At 47.5% G+C, this 26,368-nt stretch overlaps 1 protein-coding gene across 1 annotated transcript in view; it reads left to right on the plus strand.

The window, feature by feature from the left end:
- The window catches only part of PAPPA (pappalysin 1), a 181,704-nt gene that overhangs the window by 137,008 nt on the left and 18,328 nt on the right, over positions 1–26,368 (plus strand). The window contains exons 14-20 of the mRNA XM_030000700.1: positions 2,057–2,225; positions 8,816–8,999; positions 11,611–11,821; positions 12,429–12,600; positions 15,622–15,769; positions 18,463–18,572; positions 25,275–25,346. Of these exons, the coding sequence (XP_029856560.1) occupies positions 2,057–2,225; positions 8,816–8,999; positions 11,611–11,821; positions 12,429–12,600; positions 15,622–15,769; positions 18,463–18,572; positions 25,275–25,346 (1,066 nt within the window). The remainder of the gene's footprint in view (positions 1–2,056; positions 2,226–8,815; positions 9,000–11,610; positions 11,822–12,428; positions 12,601–15,621; positions 15,770–18,462; positions 18,573–25,274; positions 25,347–26,368) is intronic.

Consider the following 26,368-nt stretch of genomic DNA (forward strand, 5'->3'; position numbering starts at 1 on the left):
TTATTGATTGGTGCAAAGTGAAATCAATGGCAGCTTAAATTTGTATGTCAGGCTGTGAGTTGCAGTGACTGGAAAACACGCGTGAAAACCTTGGTATGGGGGGGGCAGATCTTACTGAAGGCAGGCTCACTCTGTGTAGGTCAGTTCTGGCAGAGAATCATCCATCCATTCTACAGAAGTAATGAGCATTACAGTTGTAGTGCTGATAGACAGGGTGCTGTTTGTTGCATACAAGGGTGTGGAGTTGGCCAACACAGAGGTGGAATTCTCCTTTCTCAGTCCTGTCAGCAGCAATACTTTGTGCACAATGAGGAAATAAGATCTTCCTGAATGTAAAAATTGTTTATGGCTCATCGCACTCCAGGGAAGGGCCGCCACTGAACAAGCAACCTTAAATTACAAGCAGCGGGCACTTCCCATATAGCACTAGTCTGGGACAGAGAAATGAGTTGTGGAGGTACATAATACTGTCGTTTAATCTGATCTAGAGCTCAGTAGAGACATGTGCAGATGTGCTTCTCTATCAGTAACATGGAGATAACAATACCAGCCCAGGTGTCTCACAGGGGTGTCATGAAAATTAATTAGATAATGTCTGCACAATGCTTTGAACACAGCAAAACACCATGTACATGCTAAGTCCTGTGCTTACTAAGGTGGATGGGGTTTTGGTGGCTGTTAACCCTTTTTCTAAGACAGGAATAGCTTGCTTGTAATCCATTTCAAAATATGTGTATTGATGCATTGCTTTCCCTTCTTCCTGTAACTTTCTGTGTTTCAGGTTCTTACCTACCCATGTAGATGGTGAAATAAGTCAAGGTTTTCCCTCCTCAGAATTAATTTAACTGTATTTAATTTAAATTCATTTCAATTTTCAGCAGAGTCATATCACCTTGTAGGAATCCTTAGCCCCAGAAATTTTGTCTCTAATCCAGCAAAACGTCATCATAGAATGGTTTGGGTTGGAAGGGACCTTTAAAGGTCATCTAGTCCAACCCCCCTGCAACGAGCAGGAACATCTTCAACTAGATCAGGTTGCTCAGAGCCCCGTCCAGCCTGACTTTGAACGTTTCCAGGGATGGGGCATCTACCACCTCTCTGGGCAACCTCTGCCAGGGTTTCACCACCCTCATCGTAAAAAATGTCTTCCTTATGTCTATTCTAAATATACCCTCATGCTTTAAGACTCTCAGCATTTTCATTGCCCTTTAGCTGAGGGACTGCCCCATACTCACATTTGAACATGTGCTATAATGTTTGACTCAGGTCATCAGAGATGGTGAAAGATTTTGTGTCAACCAGACATCTCTGTGTATACAAAAATAAACCAAAAACCTCTTTTTACAAGTTGTGCTAAATGTTACAATAATTTACTGTAGGGAGAACAGACAGTTTCCATCCAGGGAAACATTTTATGGATGGCAGGAGAGCAACCGGAGAGATCTGAAATGACAGCATGCTGCTGAGCTTGATAAGAGCTTATCAACACAGCTACACAGCTGATGTTTGGTGTTACTTGTGAAGTGGAATAAAATGAATGTGTTGATTTCAATCGAGTTTCTCAAAGATAAGAGTGTCGATCACAGAAACTCCTCCTCACATGTACACACATGCACACTTATCACTAGCAATATCGGGCACTCCTGAATTCAGCAGAGATTTAAAATTGGATGGGGCATAAGGACTGCTCTTGGAGGGAGAGTGCTCTCATGGGACGGATGGATGGATGCATGTTGGTGCAGGAGTAGGAAGGCCGCAGTGCAGTTGAATATTGCAGAACAGAAAGTAATTCTGCAGAACTGGCAGGCTCTTCCCTTTTGCCACAAGACCTGTAATTTGCTTTCATTGTCATCACCGTTACCACTGTTCCTGTCCTTAGGAAAACATAACTAGAGGGTGTGCTTGTTGGTGAGGAGCCCTTTGCCGAGTCGGGTTCAGTATGCAGTCTGCGTACCTGCTGCCTGACAAGTGATGAGTTTCTCAGTCAGACACGCTTCCTCTTGTGGAAGGAATTAAATTAATTGAATAAAAATACCACTTCTTGTCTCCCACCTAGCTGTGTCCACTACTCCTGCGAAGCCAACGACTGCCAAAAGCTGGACATCGAGAACGCGCTGCTGAACTGCACCGGTGGCGGGTGGTACAACGGTGCCCAGTGCAATGTGAGCTGCAAGACAGGCTACATTTTGCAAGTCCAGCGAGACGATGATCTCACCAAGAGCCAGGTTTGTTCTGCTGGTTTTGTATGACCCACGAGACAGGGATGAGCAAACAGATGTGGAGAAATTGAGAAATAACCCACCCTAAACACCAAAATCTCAGCTCAGCCTTGGGACAAGGCCTTATCCAAATATTTCTCATCACAATAGGAGCCATCTGACTCTGCAGGAAGAGGTACTGACAGTGAGCAAAGCTCAGATGTTCCCCAAATTTAGAAATTTTCAACCCAAAAGGTTCAAATATGTGTTCAGGCCTTCTCTGATCTCACTGGCTCTACTCAGCCAAAGTGTTTCTTGGATTGGTTTTTTGGGGGTGGGATGTTTGGTTTTTTGCACAACCAGTTTCTGGGCAAAATATCTCATTTTTATTCCTTGGGTTGAGGCTAACAATGTCTTAACTCCTTTGCAGTGTTTCAGTCCATCTGCTCCCAACCACACCCTGGCACTGCAGAAATGCATGGTATCAAGGGGGTGGAAAAAGCACCCAAACCTTTTTGCTTCCAAACAAAACACCAAAAACCTACCCCAGTGGGCCAGGGAGTGCTCTCCATCTTCTCTAAGCCATGCATTAATATCCAGTCCTACAAAAGCAGCATGTCTTGATGCAGTGAGTGGGGTGTTGGGGAAAACTATCAATTTCTTTAAACATTAAAGAAATGTAGGTCCTTCATGCTGGGGGAGGTGGACGAGGTGTATGTGCAGCATGGCTCAGCCTCGGCACGCGACTGGGAGCAGGGTGCCCGGGATACGTGGGTGCAGGGCAGACACCCCAGTTTGTGCTCTCATCTCTAATGCTGCCGGATCCCATGAGTGCGACGTGGGGGTGGTTTCCCCCATCGGCACCTTCTCACGTGTTGTCGGGGCAGCACACACATCTGGGGCCGGGGAGGGCTGGGGGCAGGCGGCCGCGCTCAGCAGCCTGTCTGTATTTGTGAAATACTGTGTTCTTCATAAGCTCGCAGAGGGGGGAGACAGAGCGGAGGGGAATGAGTCAGCCCTTTCAACTCAATTACAAAACAAATACAAGACCCCGCGAGCTGGGCCTCTTCCATCCTAATTGGCATCAGCACCAGAACCCCAGCTCCAGCTGAGCATTTTTACAGAACAGAAAACAAGTTCTCAAACGAGCCTGAATGGCTGAACCAGGAAATAGTTGGAAGGGTTCTGTACATTGAGCACACAGGAATCCCAAACCAAATAAAACAGCCTAAACATGTTTCACCAGTGCTGCGTTATTTAAACACAAGAAGTACCTTTTGGGCAGGCTCAGCCAACTGTATATGGTTTTGTCCTGAGAAGTTTGGTTTCAGAGCCTTGATCAGACTCATATGACAGGAGGGGAGGATTTTAGCACCCCTAGCTAACGTGATTCACTGCCTATTACAACATGCTTCCTCTCACCCTGGTCTACTACTGCACTTCATCGTCCTTTTTCCACCGATAAAAACCCTGAGGCCAATGGCTTTGTTTTGCTGGGTGCTGTGCATTCACTGTTCAAATCAGGGAAGGAGTGGAGCATCTTAAGGATATCCATGTTCAGCTAAGCACGTTAAACGCGTGCTTTGAAAGTTTATTCGTGTGCTTTGGAGATCTGTTGAAAAGGAACGGACAGTTTCTTTCACTATCGTCTTGTTTTATTTCTTTGTGTCAGGTGCTTCAAGCCAGAACTTGTGGAATGTGTAGGCAAGAAATGAATTATCTGAGAAAGTCCGGAATCCGTGGTTTGGATTCCTCTTATTGTGTTGTATTGAATTGCATTGTGCTCCTTCCGCAATTGCTTCCCAGCTTCAGCTCCTTTTCTGATCTCAAGCATTTGGAGATGAGATAGGGCATGTGGGTTGTTGTCTATGGTCAGAGGGACTTTCTGCTGTGATTGAGGAACGTTGCACAAAGCTGTTGGTTGTTTCACTGTTGTCGTTTAGTTGAATATTTTGCTTGTTTGACTGATTTGAGGGTCTAGAGCTATTTTTTTCTCATTTAACTGACAGTGGTGGTGGGGAGGCTGCATGAGGAAGAGGAGGAAGGAAGGTAGCTTTGCACATGCTGATGTTTCACACTCTTGGGTAGGAAGGGGGCTGAGGTGAGGTTCAATGTCTCAAAGAGTAGACTGAACATCGGTGGCCCATGACCACTGTGTGCCGATGAAGACAAACCAGCGGAAACACTCTGGTTTAGCATCTGAACCACATTTGTCTTCCGTATTTCACTGAAAGGCAGAAAAAAAGGGTGAACAGAGAATTAAAAGCAAAATTTTCAAAAGCACCTCAGAGATGTAGGGGCACAAGTCACATTTCAAATCAATCTTTTACATCTAAGGGGTCTTTGAAAATCTTCTTAACAGTTTCTGCACTTTCTGGCCTCTGTGTCTTCTGAAGCCACCATTTTAATCAGTCTTAGGGCAAAAAATTCATTCATCTCTGCTCTCTAGAAGCTCCCATTCCCAAAATCTGTTAAAACTCCATAAAATCACCAAACCCTAAAACCCGTCAGCACTCCGTGCAGTAGAAACTGTTTGCTGTTTGAAAATAAAAAAAAGCTGAGCTGTTTACAGACGCTTGGGCTCTCTCTCATCCTCATTTAGGGACTTCAGCAACAACAACAAAAACGGGTTTGCATAGTGATGGAGCAAAATCCTTCATGTATCTTTCTCACAAAGAAGATCTCGGGATGTTTTCATTTCCCTCCCGATTTCTTCCCACCCCCCTGACAACTCCATCGCTCTTTCTTCTCTTCTCCCCCTTTTCCCCCTTTGTCTTTCAGTGCTTTCCTCCCCCTTGTCCTTCGCTGAAAGCCCCGCTCATTCAGTTACTTGTTGTCATCTCTCCTTGAAGCTACCACCACTGCTGCTCTGGTCAAGAGGTGTTATTTAAAACCCAGCAGCTCCCTAATGTTGTGCAAAGGCATCATCAATCATGCCAGGAAAAGAAAGCGCGGCTCATGTGGGTTCAATTAGAGGCACAGTAGTGGGCAGAAGTGGAAGAATACTTAGAGGGGAGGGCACAGCTGTTCATTTTTAAGGAGAGGAAACTTCACACGTGAAGCATCGCTTGAAGAAGGAGCCGGCTGGGATCTTGGGCAGCAGGAAGGAGACATGAATTCTCCCAGGCTGTTACAAGTCCCAAGAAACAAATCTTTCTGGCACCAGATTTGTTTAAGTTTGCATCCTCTTCACTGTACTGCACACTGTATCTTTGGAGGCCCTTTTTTTTTTTCCTCTTTTCTCCTCCTCACCCGCCCTCCCTCCTTGCATAAGCCTCGTTTGGAAGGCAGGACATGAAGGGAAGCGGATGCCAGTCAAAGCAGCACAAAGTGCCCAAAGTGACAGCTAATAAACCAGATGAGAAAGCCAAGCGCTTCGTATGGACTGCTGTGAGCTGGGTGACCTTGTCAGATCAGACAGGCGAAACAGGCACGTGCCTGCTCAGGCTTCGGGTGGGAGAAATGCAGAGGCAGATGCAGATGCTGCCACTAAGATGCAATGCCAGACCCGAAGGCAGCACTGCGCAGGCTGAGGCGACTGGAAATACCCCCGAGGTGTGGCGTGGTGTTGAGGAGAGATGGGCTCCTGCTCAGCAGCGTGGGGTCCTGCCCCTGGGCACTGCAACGATCCCACCTTCAGGTGGGACGTTGCAAGAGGGAGAAGCTGAAAGCTAGTGGGTGCCATCTATGATCATTTCCGTGGTAGGGTTGTCCTCTGTGCTTTCAGTCAAAGCCACTAGTCTTTGTCTCCATTGTGGGGAATGTTCTCTGTTATGTTCTGCTGCAGAAGCGCATGTGCTCCTATTGCTTGAAGTGATGACATGATAGACATGCTCTAAAATGTGCCATTATTATGTCTGACCTTGAAAACCTCAGCTTCCATCGTACAAAGTGTGGAACAAATTACTGGAAAAAGCTGAGAAGCCAGGGTCTTACCCACATGGGCACAGCTTCTCTGCGTGGGAATGGCCTTGCCAGTGTGCCAGGAAGAGGAAAAGCCTTATGGGTCTGGAAGGAGGTGACTGTTCCAGATTTGGTTAGTGTTTTTGTTGGGAAAGTACCATGGGGAAAAACCCAGAGATGAAAACAGGGAGAGACTTTATTATTATTATTATTATTTTTCCACATCAAGGTCTAGAACAGGGGCAGAAATAAAGTGCAGTGGGAGAATAGCTCTAATGAGGGATCCCTTCCAAGGAGGGTTGACCCCAGGCACATTGCATTTCCAGCAGGCCATAGTGCCCTGCAGCTTTCTGCTAACAAAGACCACAGCTGCAGCTGAAATACTCTCATGAGTGTTAGCTTGGGCAAAATGTTCTTGCTCGTTTTCTGTAAGGTGTGACTGCCATGCACAGATATTGCTTGTGTTTAAATTTTGGTGCTATATTCCAGATTCTGAATTTGCACTGTTTATTTGGTGTTCTGTAGAGGTACATCTGATGTGCAACCCTGTTGTTAGAGAAACTCCCTTGTGCACCATACTGTGTCTCACCAGCCAGTATCAGTTAGTAGGAACAATCATTTATTCCTAAACTAGATCACACCAACACTAATAACTGAATTCTTGGAGTTGAGTCTCCTGTCACGGATAGAGCTTCCCTGTGCTCAGCATGGATCCAGCATCCAGCAAGATACAGTGTAAGACTCATGTCTTTTCCATAACGTTTGGATAGCCCCTGACTTCAATAGCTTGGTTTTATGTTTTAACCTCCTGCTGTCAAGGTGTCCAGCAGCCATGGTGCTGGAGTATTATTTGATGATAGCATCTGTTAAGGGAAATGGAGGCTTTGCTGAGTGCTGGAGCAACCCAGCCTGGAGTGCAAATGTGGTGGTGATGCTGCTGTGTGTATGCGTTATGAAGACATGGAAATAGGCTGTATCATCCCTTCTCCTGTGGCCATCACACGGCAAATTCCTGGAAGCACAGGCATCTTCAAGTCATCAACTGTCTACAGAATATATATACACTTTTTAATGGTGCAGATATTCTGATAAGCAACAAAGGCAGAATTAATAGCCATGGGGAGTAAAATGATTGGGAATGAGAACACAGAGTGTCACTTCACCTGAGTGCTCCGAGAATCCCAGCATGTGCTACTCTAAATTTGTAGAAAAGGCATTTTTTTCCATCAGCAGTGCTCCCTGTTTAAATAAACTCCACGGTCTAGAAAAGGGGTTTTGTGCCCACTTGGGAAGTGTCCAGTTTCTCAGCTCTGGGACTGCTTTTTCCATTCTGAATGCAACCATATATCAAAGGGAGACAGGTCTGAACTTCTGTTGAAACCATTAGGGTGTTTTTGCAAAAAGGGAATCCAGGTCCCTTTGATGTGTGCTAGAAAAATTCCCCTTCCTTTTATAAACCCAGATCAATGGTCGGCGGTGCAAATCTCCTGTGAGTATACCAGCCCTGAATAAAATATTCCCTGGAGGCAGAGGAGTGCTGCTGTATGGCTTGGTCAGATTCCTCACCGGTATCTTCCCCTTCTCGTGTTTGGGTTTCTCACATTTCTTTCTCTTCTGTCCCTCTATTCTGGTATGGAGGGAAGAGTCCTACTTTCAGATTCTTCACTTCTTTTTTTTAATAATTTTTCCTTTGTAATTAGAAAGTGGATATGTTGTTTATTCTGTTCTCTTTGCCAGCATCTGTTTGTCCTTTGGTCACCCAGTAAATTCTTCAGCTTAGCTTTGGACGAGTGGCTCCTTTACCTCCCCCCCTTTTTTCTTCTCTCTCCCTAGCACTTCAGGATTTCAATCTGCTGCATTGTTTGGATTATTCCTCAAATCCATAGAGGTGTAGCTTCTGTGCAGCTATGACGGTAGAATGACATTAGAGAAGTCAGAGCATAGGAACTGACTCTGTGTTCAACCTCTCAAGTGCCGGGTGAACGTATGGGCAGGATGCTCTTGGGTCTGTCCATTGCAAACTCCTCCAGGAAAAAGTCTGTCTCTCAGGCGTGCGTGTCCCCGGTGCCAGGGCAGCAGGGCCCTGAGTTCACGTGGAGCCTCGGGGCACTCTGATAGTAGAAGCCGTAACAGCAGCTGTCAGTATCTGAACACAATGTTGACATGGCCCAGGCCACCTCCCTTGGTACCCCGGTCCAAGGGTGACTGACGCCACTTGGGAGAGCCTGGGATGGGAGTCCCAAATGGGTTCATGTCAGGTTGACTTTTCCTTCAAACCCAAGAGTGAGTTCGACTACTCAGAACTACATGGGGATCCCCTTGGAGTAGCTGTGTCACTGCAAAGGTGACAAGGACCGGGGATAGCTGTCAGCTCCAAAGAGCTCAGATTTGCGTGGTCCTTTCTGATCACAGGGCAGAGCAGCAGGCTTCCCGGCTCGTCTCAGGAGGCGATGCAGAGTTCAGATTCTTTGTAGTGCTCTTTGGTGCACTTTGGTGTCTCACCGCAGAGGTGACAGAAATACCTCCTGGTTCTCTGACACTGTTTCTTGTGGGACCTTGGTGGTTTTAGTAGCTGCTGTCCAAATGATGATGGTAGTGATCAGGCCCAGTTTTGCTTAACTTCTGAGCCAAAATAATGGCTGTTATTAGGCTTGAAATGGTTTTGATCTCTCCCTTGCTGGCTGTGGTGGCTGTAGGGATGTGTCTTTTTCCAGATGGAGTCCAGCATCACCATGACTTGCACAGATGGGAAGTGGAACAAGCAGGTGACCTGCGAGCCTGTGGACTGCGGTGTCCCAGACCAGTACCACGTCTACCCGGCCACCTTCAACTGCAGCGAGGGGACCACCTTTGGCAAGAAATGCTCCTTCACTTGCCGACCTCCTGCTCTTCTGAAAGGTATCGGAGGGTGTCTGTGCAGTGACCTGAGGATAGCTGCACAGCTAACACAGACTGTTCCTAGCAATATATGTTACTGTTGCTGTTGTTTTAGAATTATTCGTGATATTTTAAGTATGAAGAATTATGAGACTCTATGGGAAGGTTTATTTATATTAGAAGTTAAGTTCCTTTGCATCTCTCTATTACCTTCCTTTGACCTTTCCTTGATCACGGCTGGCCAGGCAGTAATGACTGAATATTGCTTCCATACAACCAAAACATGGAAAAGTCATGGGGATAAATCAAATTGAATTCTCTCATCTTCTTTCCCATGCCTTCTCTGTTTTCTGTGTCTTTCTCCCTTCTATGCCCCCTCATGTATTAGCAAAGGCAGGAGAAGACTGAAAAGTCCCATGTCCCATTGGCACAGTCCCCCATCGCTGTTTTTCCTCATCCACCCATCACGTCTTTCCACACTCATCTTGCTCTGCCTCTGACCTTTCTCTTCTTTTCTTGTTTGGGACTCTCAACAATTTTTTTTTTCTTAAAAATAACACACTCTGCTGCCTTCTTTCCTTTCCCCCCCCCATCTTCCCTGCTGCTTTTCTGCTAGCATCCCCATCATCTTCTCAGCATCATCAACTCTCCTGCTCACTGCCACATAACCCTTTTTGATCTGGTCCTCAGGAAACAAGAAAAGATATCATTGTTAATTTGAAGGAACATTAGAGCCCAATTAACTTGTCATCTTGCAGTGGAGTAATCTTAACTGCTGTTGTCAACTCAGGTACAAATGCTGTATACGCTTTTTTTTTGTACATGTGGTATCACCTTTTCTGCTAGGATTCATTGCAAACCCCAGAAAAGGCATGGGAAGTATTCTTCATTTCAGTGAAAGGATACGTTGATTCCTTCATATATCACCAAATTGCTTAATTCTTTTAACTCCAGCTTAGGAGGGTAACCACAAGCAGCTAACACACAGTGAAAGTTAAGACTGCTCAAAGGGGAGATTTTTATCAGAATTCCCTTTTTCTGTTCATACACTCAGAGGGTCATCTTCAACAAGAGGTGTTTTTTCATTGAAAATGCCTGGAATTTTTTTTGAGGGGGCAGTGAAAATAATGATATTCAACGTGACCAACAAGAGCTTCAGCTGGAGACTCTGGCGGGGGTAGCTGGAGCGATGATGACCAACCCCCAGGTCAGGGGGTGCAGCTGTGGTGTGTAGCATCACTTTTGTCCAGAAACCCTGTGAGCTGTGAGGTAAAGGCACTATTTGGTGTTCAGCTATCAGTGATGACTAATAGATGTTGCCACCAAGCTTCTGGAGAATGGCGTTCGAATGACTCACGCCTAATTCAATCACTGACCACTGACGTCATGACAGCCACTGTTGGTAATGTCACAGCTTATCACTTTGCAGTGGCAAGTATGATATCACCGCGGCTGGTCTGCAGAGCTGCTGCATGAGTCAGAGCAGAGGAGCACACTGGTGCTCTAGAAAAGAGCTCTCTTCTGCACAAAATACCTCTGCAATCATCTGCAGTTGGGGAGGGGAGAGAGAAAGCCAGGGCTGATTTAATGCGGCTTCTCTTATCTTTGTGGGAAGGGCAGGAGGGCTCCTCCACATACCTTCCTGAGCCCTCCAGAGCCTTTTGTTTTCTTCTTCTTTGAATTCCAGCCTCATGCCCCGGCTCTCTTCCTTCCCTCTCAGAGAGATGGCATTGCTCTGGGGTTAGCAGTTTGTCAGTATTATTTTGGATAAGTCCGAAGTTGGCTTACTGTTGAAAATATGCCTTGTGGGTTGAGAAGAGTTCCTGCAGCAATGCTTGGGGATTTCAATAGAGTATTAGGGATTTTTGAAGGGTTAGTGGCTCATAGCTGTGCTTTGTTTCTTAGGAAAAGCTTATTCCTTTTCAACATACAGTATAAAATAACAAAGAATGTAAAATACACTGAGACTAGGCTACTTTTAGCTTAACCTTCTGAAGTCAAGTAGGTCATAGCAGAGGCAAATAGATCTATTGTACCTTTTACCTTTGAGGTGCTGGCCAAGAAAGCTTCCTAAGGAAAATGAGTCTCTAATGAGTATTATGAATCGTATTTATCACAGTAGTCCCCAAGGACTGAGAGTCCCCAGCTGAGAATGGCTCCTCATTGTGTTGGAGTAGTGACTCTAATACTAACAGATGCTGCTCCAAAAGGCTCAAAATTGAAATAAAAAGGACAGATTCAGGGAAGAGATATAACACAGAAGCAGAATGAAGAATGTAATGGCACCAAACCCTCTGTTAATGCCATGACTTTGGAGAGGAGGGAGTTGATGTATGAAGCAAGCTTCCTTTCAGAGAAGAACAAAATAAGGAAAAGAAATACAAAAGATTACAAAGCCAGTGTGGTTTCCCCTATGCTATAGCATTTCCTGAAATAAGCACTGTCTGCCTGTCATCTGAAAACAGTCCTTAATGATTTAATGCCATCATCTGGGAAGAGAAAATGCATAGGACATACACAGTTGAATTTGTCAAACCAACTGAGGTGGCTTTTGATATATTACGGGTGTAACAACATTTTGAAAAAAATAGTCCTGCTGAACGTTGTTAACTTTGCTCACTGTTCTTCTCAGGAAACAACAGCAACTTGACCTGCATGGAGGATGGGCTGTGGTCCTTTCCAGAGGCCCTGTGTGAGCTGATGTGTCGAGCACCCTCCATCGTCCCTAATGCAGATCTCCAGACTACTCGTTGCCGAGAAGATAAGCACAAAGTGGGCTCGTTTTGCAAGTACAAATGCAAACCAGGTTACCATGTCCCTGGATCCTCCAGAAAAGCGAGAAAGTACGTGAAAGAGTAATGCCCTGCAGTCAGCATGATTCAGAAAGCCAGGAGTTAAACTGATTTTGGGAAAGGGATGGGCTGCTTATAACAGACTATATGTACTGTAGGGAATATCACTGAGCAAGTCCTTCACGCAGATAGTTGTGCAGTTTCAAGGGGATTTAGGCACCTAGCTCACTTAGGCTTCTTTGAAAATCCTAACCAGTGCTCAAAAATCAGACCTTACCTTAGAAATACCCCTTTGATATGCAGCCTGGGGAGTCCCCTTTGAAACTCTGCAGGAAGGGGTTAGCGCTATCGTATGCTTCTGACTCTGCACAAACCCACTTCAAACCAACCACAGCCCACAAGCCTGGGAAGCAGAGTTTTTGGGAGACGTGTCCAAGGCCAAAAGAGGAGTTTAGGCTGGGCAGCTCAATGTTGGCTTTGCAAATAAACGTTATTTTTGCTCAGAGACCTCATGACGCAGATTCACGACTTGTTCCCCAAGTGTTAAAAGCTCAAGCACACCCATCCCCTGCAACCTGCTAGCAGAGCTTAGAGGGTTTAGAGGCTCTTCGCTGACTCAGCCACTCACTAAATGGTCTTGTTTTTTCTGCACAACAAGGCGAGCCTTTAAGATCCAGTGCACGCAAGACGGCACGTGGCTGCCAGGCGCTTGTGTACCCGTTACCTGCGACCCTCCGCCTTCCAAGTTTCACGGGCTCTACCAGTGCTCCAACGGCTTCCAGTTCAACAGCGAGTGCCGGATCAAGTGCGAAGATGATGACAATCAGTCGGTGAGTCTCTCTTATCCAAATTAGCTCACCCATACAAGCGTGGTTTTATCGTATGTTCCCTAAGGACCCATTATTATATGTCTGTGTGCCATATGATAATTTAACTTTATAGAGTTTACAACTATTCAGGTGAACTGTCTCTAAACTTTCATGCTTTTCTGACTGTGAAGGTGTCATTGGGCATCAGGGGTCAGATCCTCATTGGCATAAATCAGCATGTTGCCTTTGACTTCCTACTGATACAAGAAGGTCTGGCCTTTAGTGTCTTGTTTGAAATGCTTAGTTTTCCTCCCCAGAGGTAATTATATTTTGTGAGATAAGTAACTTCTCCTAGAAGTGCTACTGCTGCTTAATATGCATGGGAAGAGCAAGTGGGGATGTAGAAGCTGCTGCTACTACAAGCACTGCAGAGAGCAGGGAGTGCTCTGTCAAAGGCCCTTTAATATCATTCCAGATTCTGAGGACATATTAAAAAGGGACCAACACTGCCCTGGAGCCAGTGATCTGAAAGACACCTCTGATACCTGCTTCAAATGTTAAAAGCCAATTGCTGCCCCCAGTTCCTGCCAGGTTGGCCTGCCCTCTTCACAGGGACAGCAGGCAGAGCCCTGGAGTTTTGCGTCAGGGCACCTGGAAAAAGTTTCCTTGTATAAGACTTACGTCAGGTTATGAGCCTTGTGAAATGAGAAGTTGCACGCATGGGTGCAGTTTGGGTGGGAGCTCTGGGATACAGCGTCTGTGGCTTTGTGCATCTACCACTTGCTCAGACCGGTCAGTGTGAGTACCATTGCTGCCAGTGCAGGGAAAGCGGGGCCACCAGGGTAATGACAGCTGGTATAACAGGTTGGTGTTTGCTTTTAAATGAGCTGGACGTGAAGAGGAGCAAGCAGTGGAGTCAGGGTTACAGCAATAATGAAGTGAGCTCTGGAAAGCGAGAGATAGAGCCATGTCTCTGTTCACTGCAAGGAAGAGCGTAGTGACTGTTCAGCTGCGAAAGCACCTTGAGCAAAGGAGCAGATAACATCTTGAGAAAGGGATTTGCAGAGAAAGGTATTTCCAGATATTCCAGAAAATAGACTACAGAAAAAGAGGGAGGACTCCTGGCACAAGCCAGAACCACTTGAGAGGTGTTAATTATTTAAGGATTAAACCCCACTAAGTCTCTCTCAGCTATATAAGGTGATAATGCACATTGCATCCAAGCAAGAAAGCCAGCAGGGATTTTCACAAGAGATTTTGCAGGTCAGGGAACGATGGGCAGTATGTTACTATAGCAATGGATATCCTGGGATCTCTGAGTATGCTGCAGAAACTATACAATAGTATCCTCAAGCACAGCCAGCTCCAGGAACATAAATCAGGTTTCATGGCTCACCTTTAAAAATCATGCTTGAACCCTGGCATACAAATTGCAATGGAAGTGCACCACACTTGCTAAAACAGCAAATTGTGCTCAATTATCACTTAGCGATCTCTTCCTGAATTTGTCACTACGCTGAAAGATCATTACTCAGCTGTACATATGGCATCTCTTAATCACCAGGAACGTAATGGTCATTTAAGCAGGTACCTCCCCTGGCACCCAGAGCAAGGGTCTTCCATTTCTGAATATTGTGCACAAATCATATGAACAGTCAGATCTAAATTAATCAGTCTCTGCCAAACTGGCCCTTAGGTGAGAGTCACCAAGCTGGATCACACCCTGAGTCCATCTGGTCCATTATCCTTTCATATGATTTTCTTATTACTTCTGGCAATGGCCAGATGTCTAGAGAAGGGGAAGCAGGTCCCACGCAGTAGCCTGCCGATAAGACCACTTTGCATCTCGCTAAACATTATGTTCATCAACAAAGCTGAGCAAAAAAGGCATTAGGATATTAAGGACAAGACTAACACTGAAGGCTGCGCAACCTTCCACGCCGGTACCAGGGCCTTGTGCAGATCCCTGTGCAGCAATGGGTGTGGGTCATGGGGAAGAGCTCCTAGGAAAAGTTCAGCAGCCCCGCTGGGATCCCAGTATAGGCAGCACACTAAAGGATCCCCAAAGATATCCAGCGCAATCTCCAAGAGCAGGGTGGGTATATTGCAGGCAACATGCCTGGCATGTAAAATGGGTGAGGAGAAGCAGAGATCCTGCGTGGTTCTCCCACCCAGCAAGGCCCCCGTGGGAGGTTTGGAGCCCAGCCACACCAGACATCCTCCTGTTGAATATCCCACATTACCCCATGGCAGTTAGGCTCGCAGATCCTGCAGAACAGCTTGCGCAGAAATCCCCAATGCCACGAGGATAGATCTGACAAAAGATTGCCTATGCACTCCTTTGTTGTTTCTAAAGGGCATGATATTTCCCCTCGGACTTTGGTATTCATTCTTCAGTATCATACAGAGAATCTTTTCTATAAGAGAAATGTCATATTCTATTCCTTGCCCATTCCCACACCAGAGAATTTTTTTCTCCTTTCCACCTGCCTCTGTGCGTGTCTGTCTCAGCCTCTTCGCTTGCTGTCACTCAAGGCAGCCAAGCTCTAAAGAGCACGTTCTGCCCTGCTAAGCATCCCTGCTCGTGTCCCGCTTTCCTTCCTCCTTCAGATGGCCATTGGGGATTTTTTCTTTTTCGAGACAAAGATGGTGCAACTAGTTAGAAAATGGGAAGAGGGAAAAGGTTGTCTACGTTCAACACAAACCTCTCAACAACAAGAAAGAAGGCAAATGGGGTGAATGCACCTTTATCACAACTGGAGTGGGTCTGTTTTAAGGTGTAGACCTCGCAGGGGCCTTGTAAAGACATTGCATCGCCCAGAAGAGGCAGTGTGTGTGTTTGTATGCAGTGCAGGTTTCCTTTTTTGCATTCTTTGGAAGAAAACTCCTTCTTGCTCGCCAGGGCTGGCAGTCCAAACTGGGGGCTCTTCCAGCTCCAGCAGAACTTTGCTCCCAGCTCAGCTCAGCCCGCTTCTCACTTCTCAGCCTGTCCTTGCTGTTGGTTTTGTGACTGTTCTTGTTATCTCCTTCTCTCATTCCCAGGGCCGTGGAAGCAACGTGATTCACTGCCGGAAGGATGGCACCTGGAGCGGCTCTTTTCATCTCTGCAGGGAAATGCAGGGCCAGTGTGCGCTGCCCACACAGCTCAACAGCCACCTGAAGCTGCAGTGCGCCGGCGGCTATGGCATAGGTTTGTAAGCATCAACCCTGGCTGTCTGCCACGGGGGGATGCAGCTCAGACGGGAGTGGGGAGCAGTGGGACAGCAGACAAGGAAGAGAATGGGAACGAGAGGGAGGAAGGAACGAGCCTGCAGTCCTTGAAGTCACCTTCTCCTGTGGACCTGTTTGCCTGAGTGAGAGGCTGCTACAGGAGGCTTTTCAGGGAACTGCTCTTAGGAAACATGAAGCTTTGAGAAGCCAGGCATCATGTAACATGCTCTGATTGCCTGCTTCTTGCAGTGCTTCCAGTTTTATCTTGTCCTTTCTTCGCCAGCTGGTTTTAATGGGCAGCCAGCACGCCAGACTATGGCAGAGACACATCCAGGGAGAGATTGTACCTGCATTTGCTCTTACACTTTTGTAATGTCCCCCTCCTTCAACCACACGCACACACACATGCCCCAGAGGCTGAAAGGCAGGAAGCTGGCGAGGAAGCGCAGCACCAGGATAATTCAGGTCTCTCCAGAAAGAATATGAGACCAGCTGAGCATGCCCTTTGGTATGACAGTTGTTTAGGACCTGTTGTAAGGGTATGTTTTCCCCCTTCCTTCCGGGGTGCCTGGTCACTCTGCAAGGGGTGATGACTGCCTGCGCTCAGCTTTGCTTTGTGTCACCCAGGCAGAGGGAGGGATAGATGACACACTGAATTGTACACACTATATTGTATTTTCAGCCCCCATTTCTGAGGTCTCCCTGCCGTAAGGGCTGCAACGGGAGCTGCGCTGGCTGCAGCCTGCACAGACTCGCAAGGCCCCTTCCTGCAGCCCCACTCCCAGCCCCTGCCAGCCCCCTCCTCCCTCCGCCTGTCCCTTTGAACTTGGGAGAAATTTCCTCGTTTTGCGGCTCCCTCATTATATCGCAGCCATGCAAGGGACCACGAGCCTCCTTGTGTTCCCTCCCTGGGGAGGAGAACACGACCTGGATGAGATCACCACTCTGTAATGATGCCAATTACAGATCATATATCAAAACAATTCCAACCCGCTCCTTTCCGTAAGCGTAAATAGCGTGGCAGAGCGCGGGAGAGTGAGCAGCGGGCAGGCTGTGGCGACTCTTAATGTGGTGAGGCGTTTTACCCTTGAGACGAGGTTACCTCCCAGGGCCGGCCAGGTTTTTGCAAGGAGAGAAATACCAGTTCCTGGTTTGGAGGGCAGCATCTCAGTGCTGGAAGCAGGAGGACCTGCAGCTGCCCACGCAGCGGGCGCCTGCCAGCCCGCGGTCCTCTCCCAGCCCTGCCGGGGTGGCTGTCAGCAGGTGCCGATCCCAGATGCCAGGTCTGGTGGGCCTGATCCTGGGATGGGACCACGCAGCCCTCATGGAGGTGAGGGACTCATGGGCCAGATCCTCCACGAGAGCGTGGTTCTCACTGGAGAGGGAGGAAGAGCTCGGCGAGGGCACAGCGGCCGTTGGCTCTTATCCTCAGCAGATGGAGACATACCACACACTATGTTATTCTCGCCCAGCACCACCTTTTGGGATCAGGTTGTTGGGGTTTTCTTCTCTTTGTGTTTTTGGAAGCCTGATCGATGTCCTTCCAAGAAGGTGCTCTCCTGCCACTCACTCGCAATGGGGCTGGTGTCAAGGGGCCTCATCCAGCAGGTCCCTGGAGCCACTACCACGTGCGCTGGGAAAGCAAAACAAGCCCCAAGCGCTCCCCGTCTTGCTGGCTCAACAGCCCAGGTCTGCTCTGCTCCCGCTGACTCCTCCATGTGGGAGTACGTGAGAAGGCAGAAGCAGGTGGGGAAAATAATAGCATCCAGTCATGGTCACTATGAATCCCACACACCTTCGGTAATTCCTCAGACACCTAATCTGCCCTTCCAGGCTGAGGTGTGTGTTGAGCCAAAGGTTCAGCTCTCCAAACCAGTGCGGAGATTAATTCCTCCCCCAGCGCTGATTGGAGTGCAGAAATCCTAATGACATGTTTGCAGCAGCTGTGCCATTCAAGAGTGATTTTCCAGGGGGGAAATGGTAATGGTCCAACACACTAGGGCTTACGGTTGTGTCACCACAGGGCTCTGGGATATTGCTGCAGAGTATCGCAGCATGTTTTAATAAAGAAAGGACAGGATTCCCACTGGGCATGACAGTTAATCAGAGAAAAAGCAGGTTTATGTGTGAACAAAGCCATCGTTACCTCTCTGCGTACTTCTTATCGACTGTGGGACTTAGGTGATAGCTCGTCTGCAATATCATTAGGCTTGGTCACCCTCCGAAAGATTATTATTGAAGGTCTGTAAATTTGACAGATCAAACAGTAGGTTTTTGTCATGTCATAGGTGAGATGAGTTCGACAGCCTCTGCTTAATCAGTCCCATTGCTTGAAAGAGCAGTTGAAATGGAAAAACCTTCACATTTTCTTGATGATCTGAAAGCACAAAACCTGACCTCCTTCTTGGAGTTAATAGCCAGAGAAATACCTAGATATGCAGCTCATACAAAAAGGCCCCGGAATATCTGCCACCCCCACGATCTCCTGCTGAGATGCAGGGTTGTACTCAGCATTTCATGTGTGGCTAGAAGATATGTGATAGTTATGGTTGACTGCTAATTGCAATTTAGGAAAAACGAGCCCTAATCCTGTCCTTCAGCTGGAAGGATGCTGAAAGGGTCAAAAGCTGCTTGCTTTATCCTTTAGCTTTATCCTCTCTGTGTTTCATGCAGGCACGGAGTGTACCACCTCATGTCTGGATCACAGTCACGAGCCCATCCTCCTGCGCGTGAACGAGACTGTGCAAGACATCCAGCACTGGATGAACCCTCAAAGAGTGAAGGTCAGTGCCTGGTGATTTCAGTATATCCCTTGTTGCGTGTTTATGTGCAGTGAGTGAACTGCGTTACCCGTGCTTCATTCAATGAGGGGAATACATGGGGAATTCTGCCCTTTAGAAAAGAATTCCCGATTTTTGTTGTGTCTTTGCGTGTTGTTCTGGTAACGTGGTGGCTTTCTCCAAGTTGCTTTCTCTCTGTCATTTGCCAGTGAAAGTCAGTTCAAGGTAAAGGCTTGTCAAAATCAGTGTGCTCAGATCCACCCAGCACCAGTACAGTGGGGCTGATCTCTAAACATGATTCATTACACAGGAAGATGTGATGGACAGTGAGAGAAAGGGCACTGGCCAGATTTTATTTTCTTCCTCCTTTTCAGTGTTTTGCATTCTTTGGGTGGCAGGGCTGGATTTTTCTGCACTGCTTTTGGATGACAAAAGAAGCTGATACAGAGGGTATTTCATTTCCCGAACCAGCAGAGCTGGCTGAGTCCTCCCCCCACCCCTTCGCCCGCATGCGAGAGATGCCTGCTCAGCACAGCCCCTTCCAGAGGTCACCACTTCTTCCTCCTGCCTGCTGCAAACGCACAGGCAGCATTAACCGCTCACGGCACTCCGTCCTGTGCGCCCTCCAGCGCGTGCCGGCATCGGTCTGCCCTGCTGGGGACATGCACACCCACGTACAGCGCCTTGCACCCACGCTCACCCCTGCGCACGCCTGCCAATAGTGCCATGCCAGCAAATAGCTGCTTGGTTTCATGCACACACTTGGATACCAGTGGGAGACACGCTCGTCTACCTCTTTCTGAATCCCTCACGCCATCTACAGAAATGTGCCCTCCTGCCTAGAAGCGCGTGTAACCAGGCGCTTGTGCCTACGCAGTATTTCTGCAGGTGTAGACGTTTATCTGGACACGCTCAAGTGCATGTCGGAAGACGCTGGCACATCACGTGTCACCAGGGTGCAGGTTGCTGGTGGTGCTTGAGCAAACCCTGTCGGCTTTTACATACTTGGCCCTGGCTTTGCAGGAGTCTGTTTTACACACTTGAACTCCATTTAGGAGGAGAACAAGCAGCCAACACAGCTCCAGCATGTCCTGAGCAGCTTTGACAGTCTATTTGCTTCTCTACATGCCTAAATATGTACCCAGGGTTTGGGATTTTTGAAATCTGGCCTTGGCTGCGGATAGCAAGGCGCTCCAAAAATCTCCGCCACTTTATACTTCCCTATTTCACACGGAGCAATAGAATAAATCCTGGGAAGGGGTGGGGAACCTAAGTCCAGAGAATACGACAAGCTCATAGTGTCCTTCCCAGCTTCCCATTCACTCCAGACGCCAAGATTATATTACTGCCTAAGCCTAGGCTTTGCCAAGTTTCTGGCATGAAACATAAAGAAAACCTCTCTCTCTGTATTAGGGGCAATTTCTCACTGTCCCTTTCCCGAGTGCTAGACTTTAAAGTGGTTTTGTAATTCATGGTGAAATAAAGTGACAGCTTCCCTCCCGTTCTCTGCCGTGCTCCTTCGTTTATTGATGCGGGTACGCAGAGGGAGCTGTAACGAGTTTTATACCTGCAGGTCTCTGGAGGGCTCATTAGGCAGCAGGGAAAACATATAGTAGTAAAGGGGGAGATGAGGGGAGTGAGGGATGGAGGAGAAATCATGGTTTCCAAGAGTACAGTGGTAAATAAGACCTTTTTTGCCCTGATGGTGAGGATCTTGCAAGAGCTTTAGGCTGTGAGCAGATACAAGTTGGACCCCACAAACACTTTGTAACTAGAGGGTGAGTTTCGGGCTTGAAAACTTGTGTTGGGAGATCGAAGGGAGCCTTTAGGAGATGACTGGGATGATGCTGAGACATGCTGGAGGGGATTTTTTTGGTGGCTGTAAAACATCCATCTTATTCAACTCTCCAGATAAGGGGATGTCACCCACAGGGAGCAGTGCCTCGTGGGGTGCCGCTGGGGGAAATGCTGCTGCTGGTGGGACCAGGGAGACCCTGGAGAGATGGGGCTGGGATGCCTTAGGGGAAGGTCCCCATGGCAATGTGTTATGTATCATCAATAATATGTGTCTCTGTTTATGGTCAGTGACAGCTTGCTGTTGTGCCATATGAGTAAAGTGAGGAGCTGGTTGCATTTACACAGCAAGATCCACACTTCGTGGATCTCAAAGTACTTGAACCACGCAAAGGAAACATTTTTAGTTACTTAATTTCAGGCACAAGTGATGTACAAGTGAGTGCAGTATGAGAAGCACATAAAGGCAGGACCAATCTCTGGAGTTTACCTTTGAGCGGACAGGCACAGATAAAACACAGGGAGAGCCAGCAAGAAAAAAAAACCAAATATATTTGTGTGTAGCTGCTCAAGCAACAGCTGTTATGGAAGCAAAGTGGGAAGAGGGAACCATCCCTCCTCTGGGGGTTGTTTAGAGCAGAGCTGTGCAAATCACTTGATTTTTCGGTTCGCTGGAAGTTCTGTTGAATTAAGAAAAAAAAATCTTTTCTCCTAATCAAAGTGACTTTTTTGTTGTTGTGATTTTTGGTGAACCAAAAAATTGGAGAAAAAAAACATGTTGGTTTGAACATAATGTAGCATTTCATTTCCAAGGATTTTTTTTTAAACTTTTTGTTTAATGAAAATGAAAAAAAACTTAGAAATTAAATGTCCTCTCAAAGGAACAAAAACAACAGATATTTCATTTTGAAAAATGTCTACGTATTACCATGTTTTTCAGAACTGGTTTAGGTTGAGTTGCTTTGTTGGGTCTGAAACAGTTTGCCGAAATCAGTGTAAGTTGGCCGTGTCTTCCAAATCAGTATTTTCAGCAGGAAAAAAAAATTCACCTGAAATCTTCTGTGTGTCTGTTGCTCTGCAGCGGGCCATGTTCGGAGCAAGCATTACTGTTCCCACGATTTCCCATTTACCGTACGTGTGCAAGGGGCAGCGAGCTGTTGAAGACACCTATAGATAGAGCTGCCAAGACTGACTATGCAGGCAGTGGAGAGAAAAAAGTGAAATATCTCAGAAAGACAGCTTGACAGCTCTTTCCCATTGACTGCAGAGAAACAGGGCAGACACCTAATTTCTTTGGTTGTCTGAATTTGCATCCTTGCCTTTGTGCTGAGCAGGAACAGGCCAAATGCTGTGTGCAAGCATGTGCATGCCTGGGATAGCCTTGAAAGGGCCAGCATGCCCCAACTCTGCTTACCAGCGGGGCTGAGTGTGGCCATGGCCCCTCCACATGCCTGGGATGCTGCCCTACTGCTGGCGATGTGTTTTCCCATATGTACTGCAAGCCCTGGGATGTCCAGAAGTCATTAATAGGAATTCTTAAATACTCCCCTATTCATTTAAGCTTTGAAGTTTTCCTCCTTCGTTCCCCTCTCCCCTTTCTGTGAGTTTTAGGCTCATTTTGCAGGCAGGGAAACTGAGTCATGGAGCGGTGAAATGACTTATTGCAGCACGGCGGCTCAGCACCTGGGAAGGCAGGAGTTTCCACCGCGTCTATAGCTACAGGAGTAAACAGCCACAAGGTGCCGTGTCTCCCCTCTCGTGGCAGCAGCGGCCGATCCCCTCACCACTGCCACGCTAAGCCCACGGTTAATTGTCATGTTCATTTGGTGCCTGAGGAGAGAGTTGGCTGAGACCAGTAGATGCCAGTCCCTGGGCTTTAGCCCTGGGGGACATTTGACCCATCTAAGGTGGGGGAGAGCTCTCCACTGGCCTCTCTTGGGGAAACCTAATCCCCTCTGCAGCCCGCAAATGGTTGACATCATTGTGTTAGTCCCACCATGGGAGGGAAGCGCCGTGACCGGAGGCACTAGGTCTTCCCTCACAAGCAGAAAATGACAGCTTGATTTGCTTTCTTGGCTCTTTGTTACCTACTGTGGGAGCGCATGCCGGCTTCCTCTCCCTTCGCAGCAGATGGAGTCGCAGCCACCAAACCGCAGATGTGGCTGGATGGCGTTTCTGGGATGGGGACAGGACCAAAGTCAATACACCCGGCTGCACAGCGTGGCCCACGCAGGAGGGCAGCTGTGCTGCAGAAGCCGATGCACGAGGGGAGCTGGGGCCGTGAGAGCGGCATATGTCACTGCAGCGGCTTGGAGCACGTGGCAGCACGGGGAAGGGATGGGGCTCGCAGAGGCAGTGGCCAGATGGGCTTTATCCCCTGTGCACCGCCTGGCACGTGTCAGATGTGGTCCTTCCATCAACCTCTTACTGCATCCTTTGTCGGCCTTGTGAGTCCACCTTCCTTTCTGTGTGCAGTGATGCCGTGGGATCCTGGTCAGGTCCTGCAGTAGTGCTGCCTATACCCTTCCTTGCTTGCTTTTTACACATTTGTTTATCTCAGTTGCCCCATGCAGCACCCTATGGCACCTGTGTGTTTCTTTGCACCACAAGAGGCAAGAATGATGCCCAGCAACCTGAATCCTTCCCAATTTCTCAATTTTCCGACCCAGTCTCTCTCTCTACCTGTACCCCCTCTCCCATGCCATTGCACCGCACATAACCACAGCAGCAGCCTGAGGGTACAAACAGGCTGGGTGGTGGGAATTCAGGTTTAGAAAACCATCAAGAGGGGCCAGGACCATGGCTGATGGCCCTTCCCTGAGCATACTCCGCTTCCAGCTCCGTGAACGTTAGCAGGATTGAATTCAGCTGGAGTAGCTCTAATGGTCTCCGCTAGCAAAGTATCATCCAAGGAGAGGGCGAAGTAACTGGGACTAAGCTGTTGGCAGGTACCACTCAAAAGCAATGTGAATGTCCCACTGACCCAGTGATTAATCTAGCACAAGGTCAACTGGCTTTCCTACGCTATGGAGAGCAGCCCAGGGCTGCAATCCCTTTCCCTGGAGCATGTGCAGCCCATGGGATTGAAGATGACCTTGAGTGAGATCTCCAAGGAGAGCACTGTCCTAGCAGAGGCTTCACCTTTCATCCGTTCCTCTAAGGGAGGGTGCTGGGTTTTTAATATTGGGAGGGTCAGGAAAGTAGTCAGTGCATCTTCTGCAAGGGATTGCTCTCACTTGGAAACCTCCTTTCCTAAGAGCCTGTTTCAGGGCTATTCAGCTCCTTTTGTTAGCTCCACATGCTCACACACATTCAGACGTATCGAGAGGTTTTGTAAATATTGATGCTTCTTACCAGGGGAATGTGAGATGCTCTTTGGAACTGCACTTCTTTACTTATTGTCTGGCTGGCCTTGCATACAGGAGGCAAACGCCTGAGTTTTTCTACTTTGGTTTGATTCTTGGGTTCAAATGCTCTTGAACTGCTTCTTTTACTCTCCCCCCCTCCTGGTCTGTTGACTGGCCTTGTTTATTTTGAAACCTAGAAAAGTTTCCTTTCTTTTCCCTCTGAAGTGCAATAAACAGAAGAGGGGAAAAAAAAAAAAAAATCTCACCATTTGTGGCAGGCAACAGCCTGGAAATCTCCAGCTGTCTGTCAAGAGCGTGCTGGGGGAATGTCTGACACCGCAGGGCCCCCGCACCTTGCAGCCTCCCTCCCGGGGGATAAACAACGTCCTCCCCCCTCGCCCAGCCGCTTCTCCACTCACACAGACGGGCCCTGTTACGAGGCAGGTGGGGCAAGCTGGGCTTGACTAATAGTGGAAAATCCGAGAGCATCGGAAAGATAAACAGCCCAAGTCAGATAGTATAAAAGTCCTTTTTCTAGCACACGCCAGGTAAGCTTCAAATGACAGAAACTGTAAAAACATGCTGAGGTTCCCCTGCAGATGGATTAAATTAGCCCTCAAATAAACAGGGGAAGGGATGGCTTGTGCATCAGGTCTTCCCAAATGTTAATCCCTTCCTTCCCCAGGCCTCCATCCAACCCCGACCCCTGTCTTTGGGTAAGCACCTATGTGTTCATCTTGCCCAGCTGGACGTAGTAGTGTTCCATCCAGGGATGGTAACCCAAAAATGAGCATTGTGCCTGATGTCCTGGTGAATGATGGGAGTCCTATCTCCTAGACCTCCGTGGTATTGACCTGCCATCTCCACTAACTGGCCAAACTGTTCATCCACTCTTAAAATCTAAGTTTCCATGTCTACAGGCAAACAATGGTTGCCCTGGGTGTGTCATCATTGAGTAGGCTGGTCATCATTTTTGTCCAAAACTAGGAACTCCAGAGTTTATTATAAATCCAGGAATTACTATAAAGCTCATATAATGTAGCAGATGATGTTGTCCTTTCTGGGGGTTATTCTGAAGGCATGTAGTGGGAGGTGCTTCCATTTAAGATCTAAAGGATGGTGCGAAAATGTATCTGAAAGTCCACCTTTAGCATCTTCAAGAAGCACAGATACGATGGGTAGTGAAAGAGAACAATGTTTTGCAGCACCGAAGAAATCCCTCAATTAAATCCTAAAATGTGTCCCCAATACCCACGAGCAAGACAGTGGACCTGTGCCTTTGCCTTTCCCTGCCACGTTCCCCCACCATGAGTGAAATATTGGACGTGACGTTTTAGGAGAACCTTAAATATTATTTTAATCTCAAATGTTCTGTTATTGCAAGTGTCAAGTCCAACACTTCTTGTAAATACCTGGAGGACAGCCAGGTCCTGAGAACACAAGAGGTGTTAGGAACTGAACTTCACTGGTTAAGTACAGGAGAGCCATAGGAGCCAGCACGCTGACTTTCTGTACACTGATTTCTTTGTCTTAACCTGTTGGGTTTTTTTCTTCTTCCCTCCAGAGCGTTGTCTGCACGGCGGGACTCAAGTGGTACCCTCACCCTTCCCTGATTCATTGTGTCAAAGGCTGCGAGGTGAGCTTTCGCATTAGCTCAGGTGGTCCGTGCTTGCTCTCCTAAATGTTATGGTAACAGTCACTGCGGTCACATGGGCTGTAAATGCTGTTTTTCAAGTGGGGCAAACAGGCTTTTGCCCTGACTGTCCTATCAAACAGACTGTGATCGCCTGCATCGGTTCTGACACTCAGTGGTGAAATTGGTGGTTCTCCTAAAGCCGATGATTGGGTGACTCTCACAGGAGTTAAATGATCAAGTAGCTCAACAGCATTGGTAGACTGGCAGAATTTCCCAGGATCTGGGAATTTCTGGGAAGTTGCAAAAAACTTCAGTTGTTTTTCCTTGATTTTGACATCTTATTAGAGGGCCAATTCTTTCCAAGGCCAGCTAGGCTTTGGGCATTGGAGTATGCAGATAAAATTCAGGAAAGCCAGAGGCAGAAATGATACCACTGGATGGACAGCACAGCTGGACAGTGAGCAAATCACACATCCCTCTGCTGTGCACCTCCATCTGAACCAGAAAAAAAAACCAAACAGAAAAATGCAGTTACATTTCAGCTGTGATACATTTTTACAGTCTTACAGTGTTATTTGAAAAAAGCAATTATTTTGAAGGATGTTGTTTCTGCTGGCAACAGTTTTTGAAAAGTCTGAGAAGTCTTAAGATGCTTCCGGTGGTTAAACGGGGCTGGAGCACCTCTCTCTGGGTCATGGTGCTCATGCGGTTTCCATCATGCCAGCCCTTGAGTATCTCACTCATGTCAAGAAGTCAGTCCTTGTGGTAGCTCTGTAAGGCTGGGAAGCTTCATGCCCATTTTAGAAATGGGGTAGCTCACAGGCAGAGGGATAGATGGCTGCTTCAGTTACACGGACGGGCAGTGGAAGAGCTGTCTTGACCCCACATCTCCTGACTTTCTGCAACACTGACTGTGCTCTCAGCACCACTAACCCAATTTTATAAGCGCATTGAAGTTATTTGCCCGGAGTGGCAGAACATGGCACAGAATTCCTAAATCTGACACGAAACTCTAGACCACA

This window comes from Aquila chrysaetos, chromosome 24 (assembly GCF_900496995.4).
Source record: "Aquila chrysaetos chrysaetos chromosome 24, bAquChr1.4, whole genome shotgun sequence".
In the NCBI taxonomy this organism is placed as follows: Eukaryota; Metazoa; Chordata; class Aves; order Accipitriformes; family Accipitridae; genus Aquila; species Aquila chrysaetos.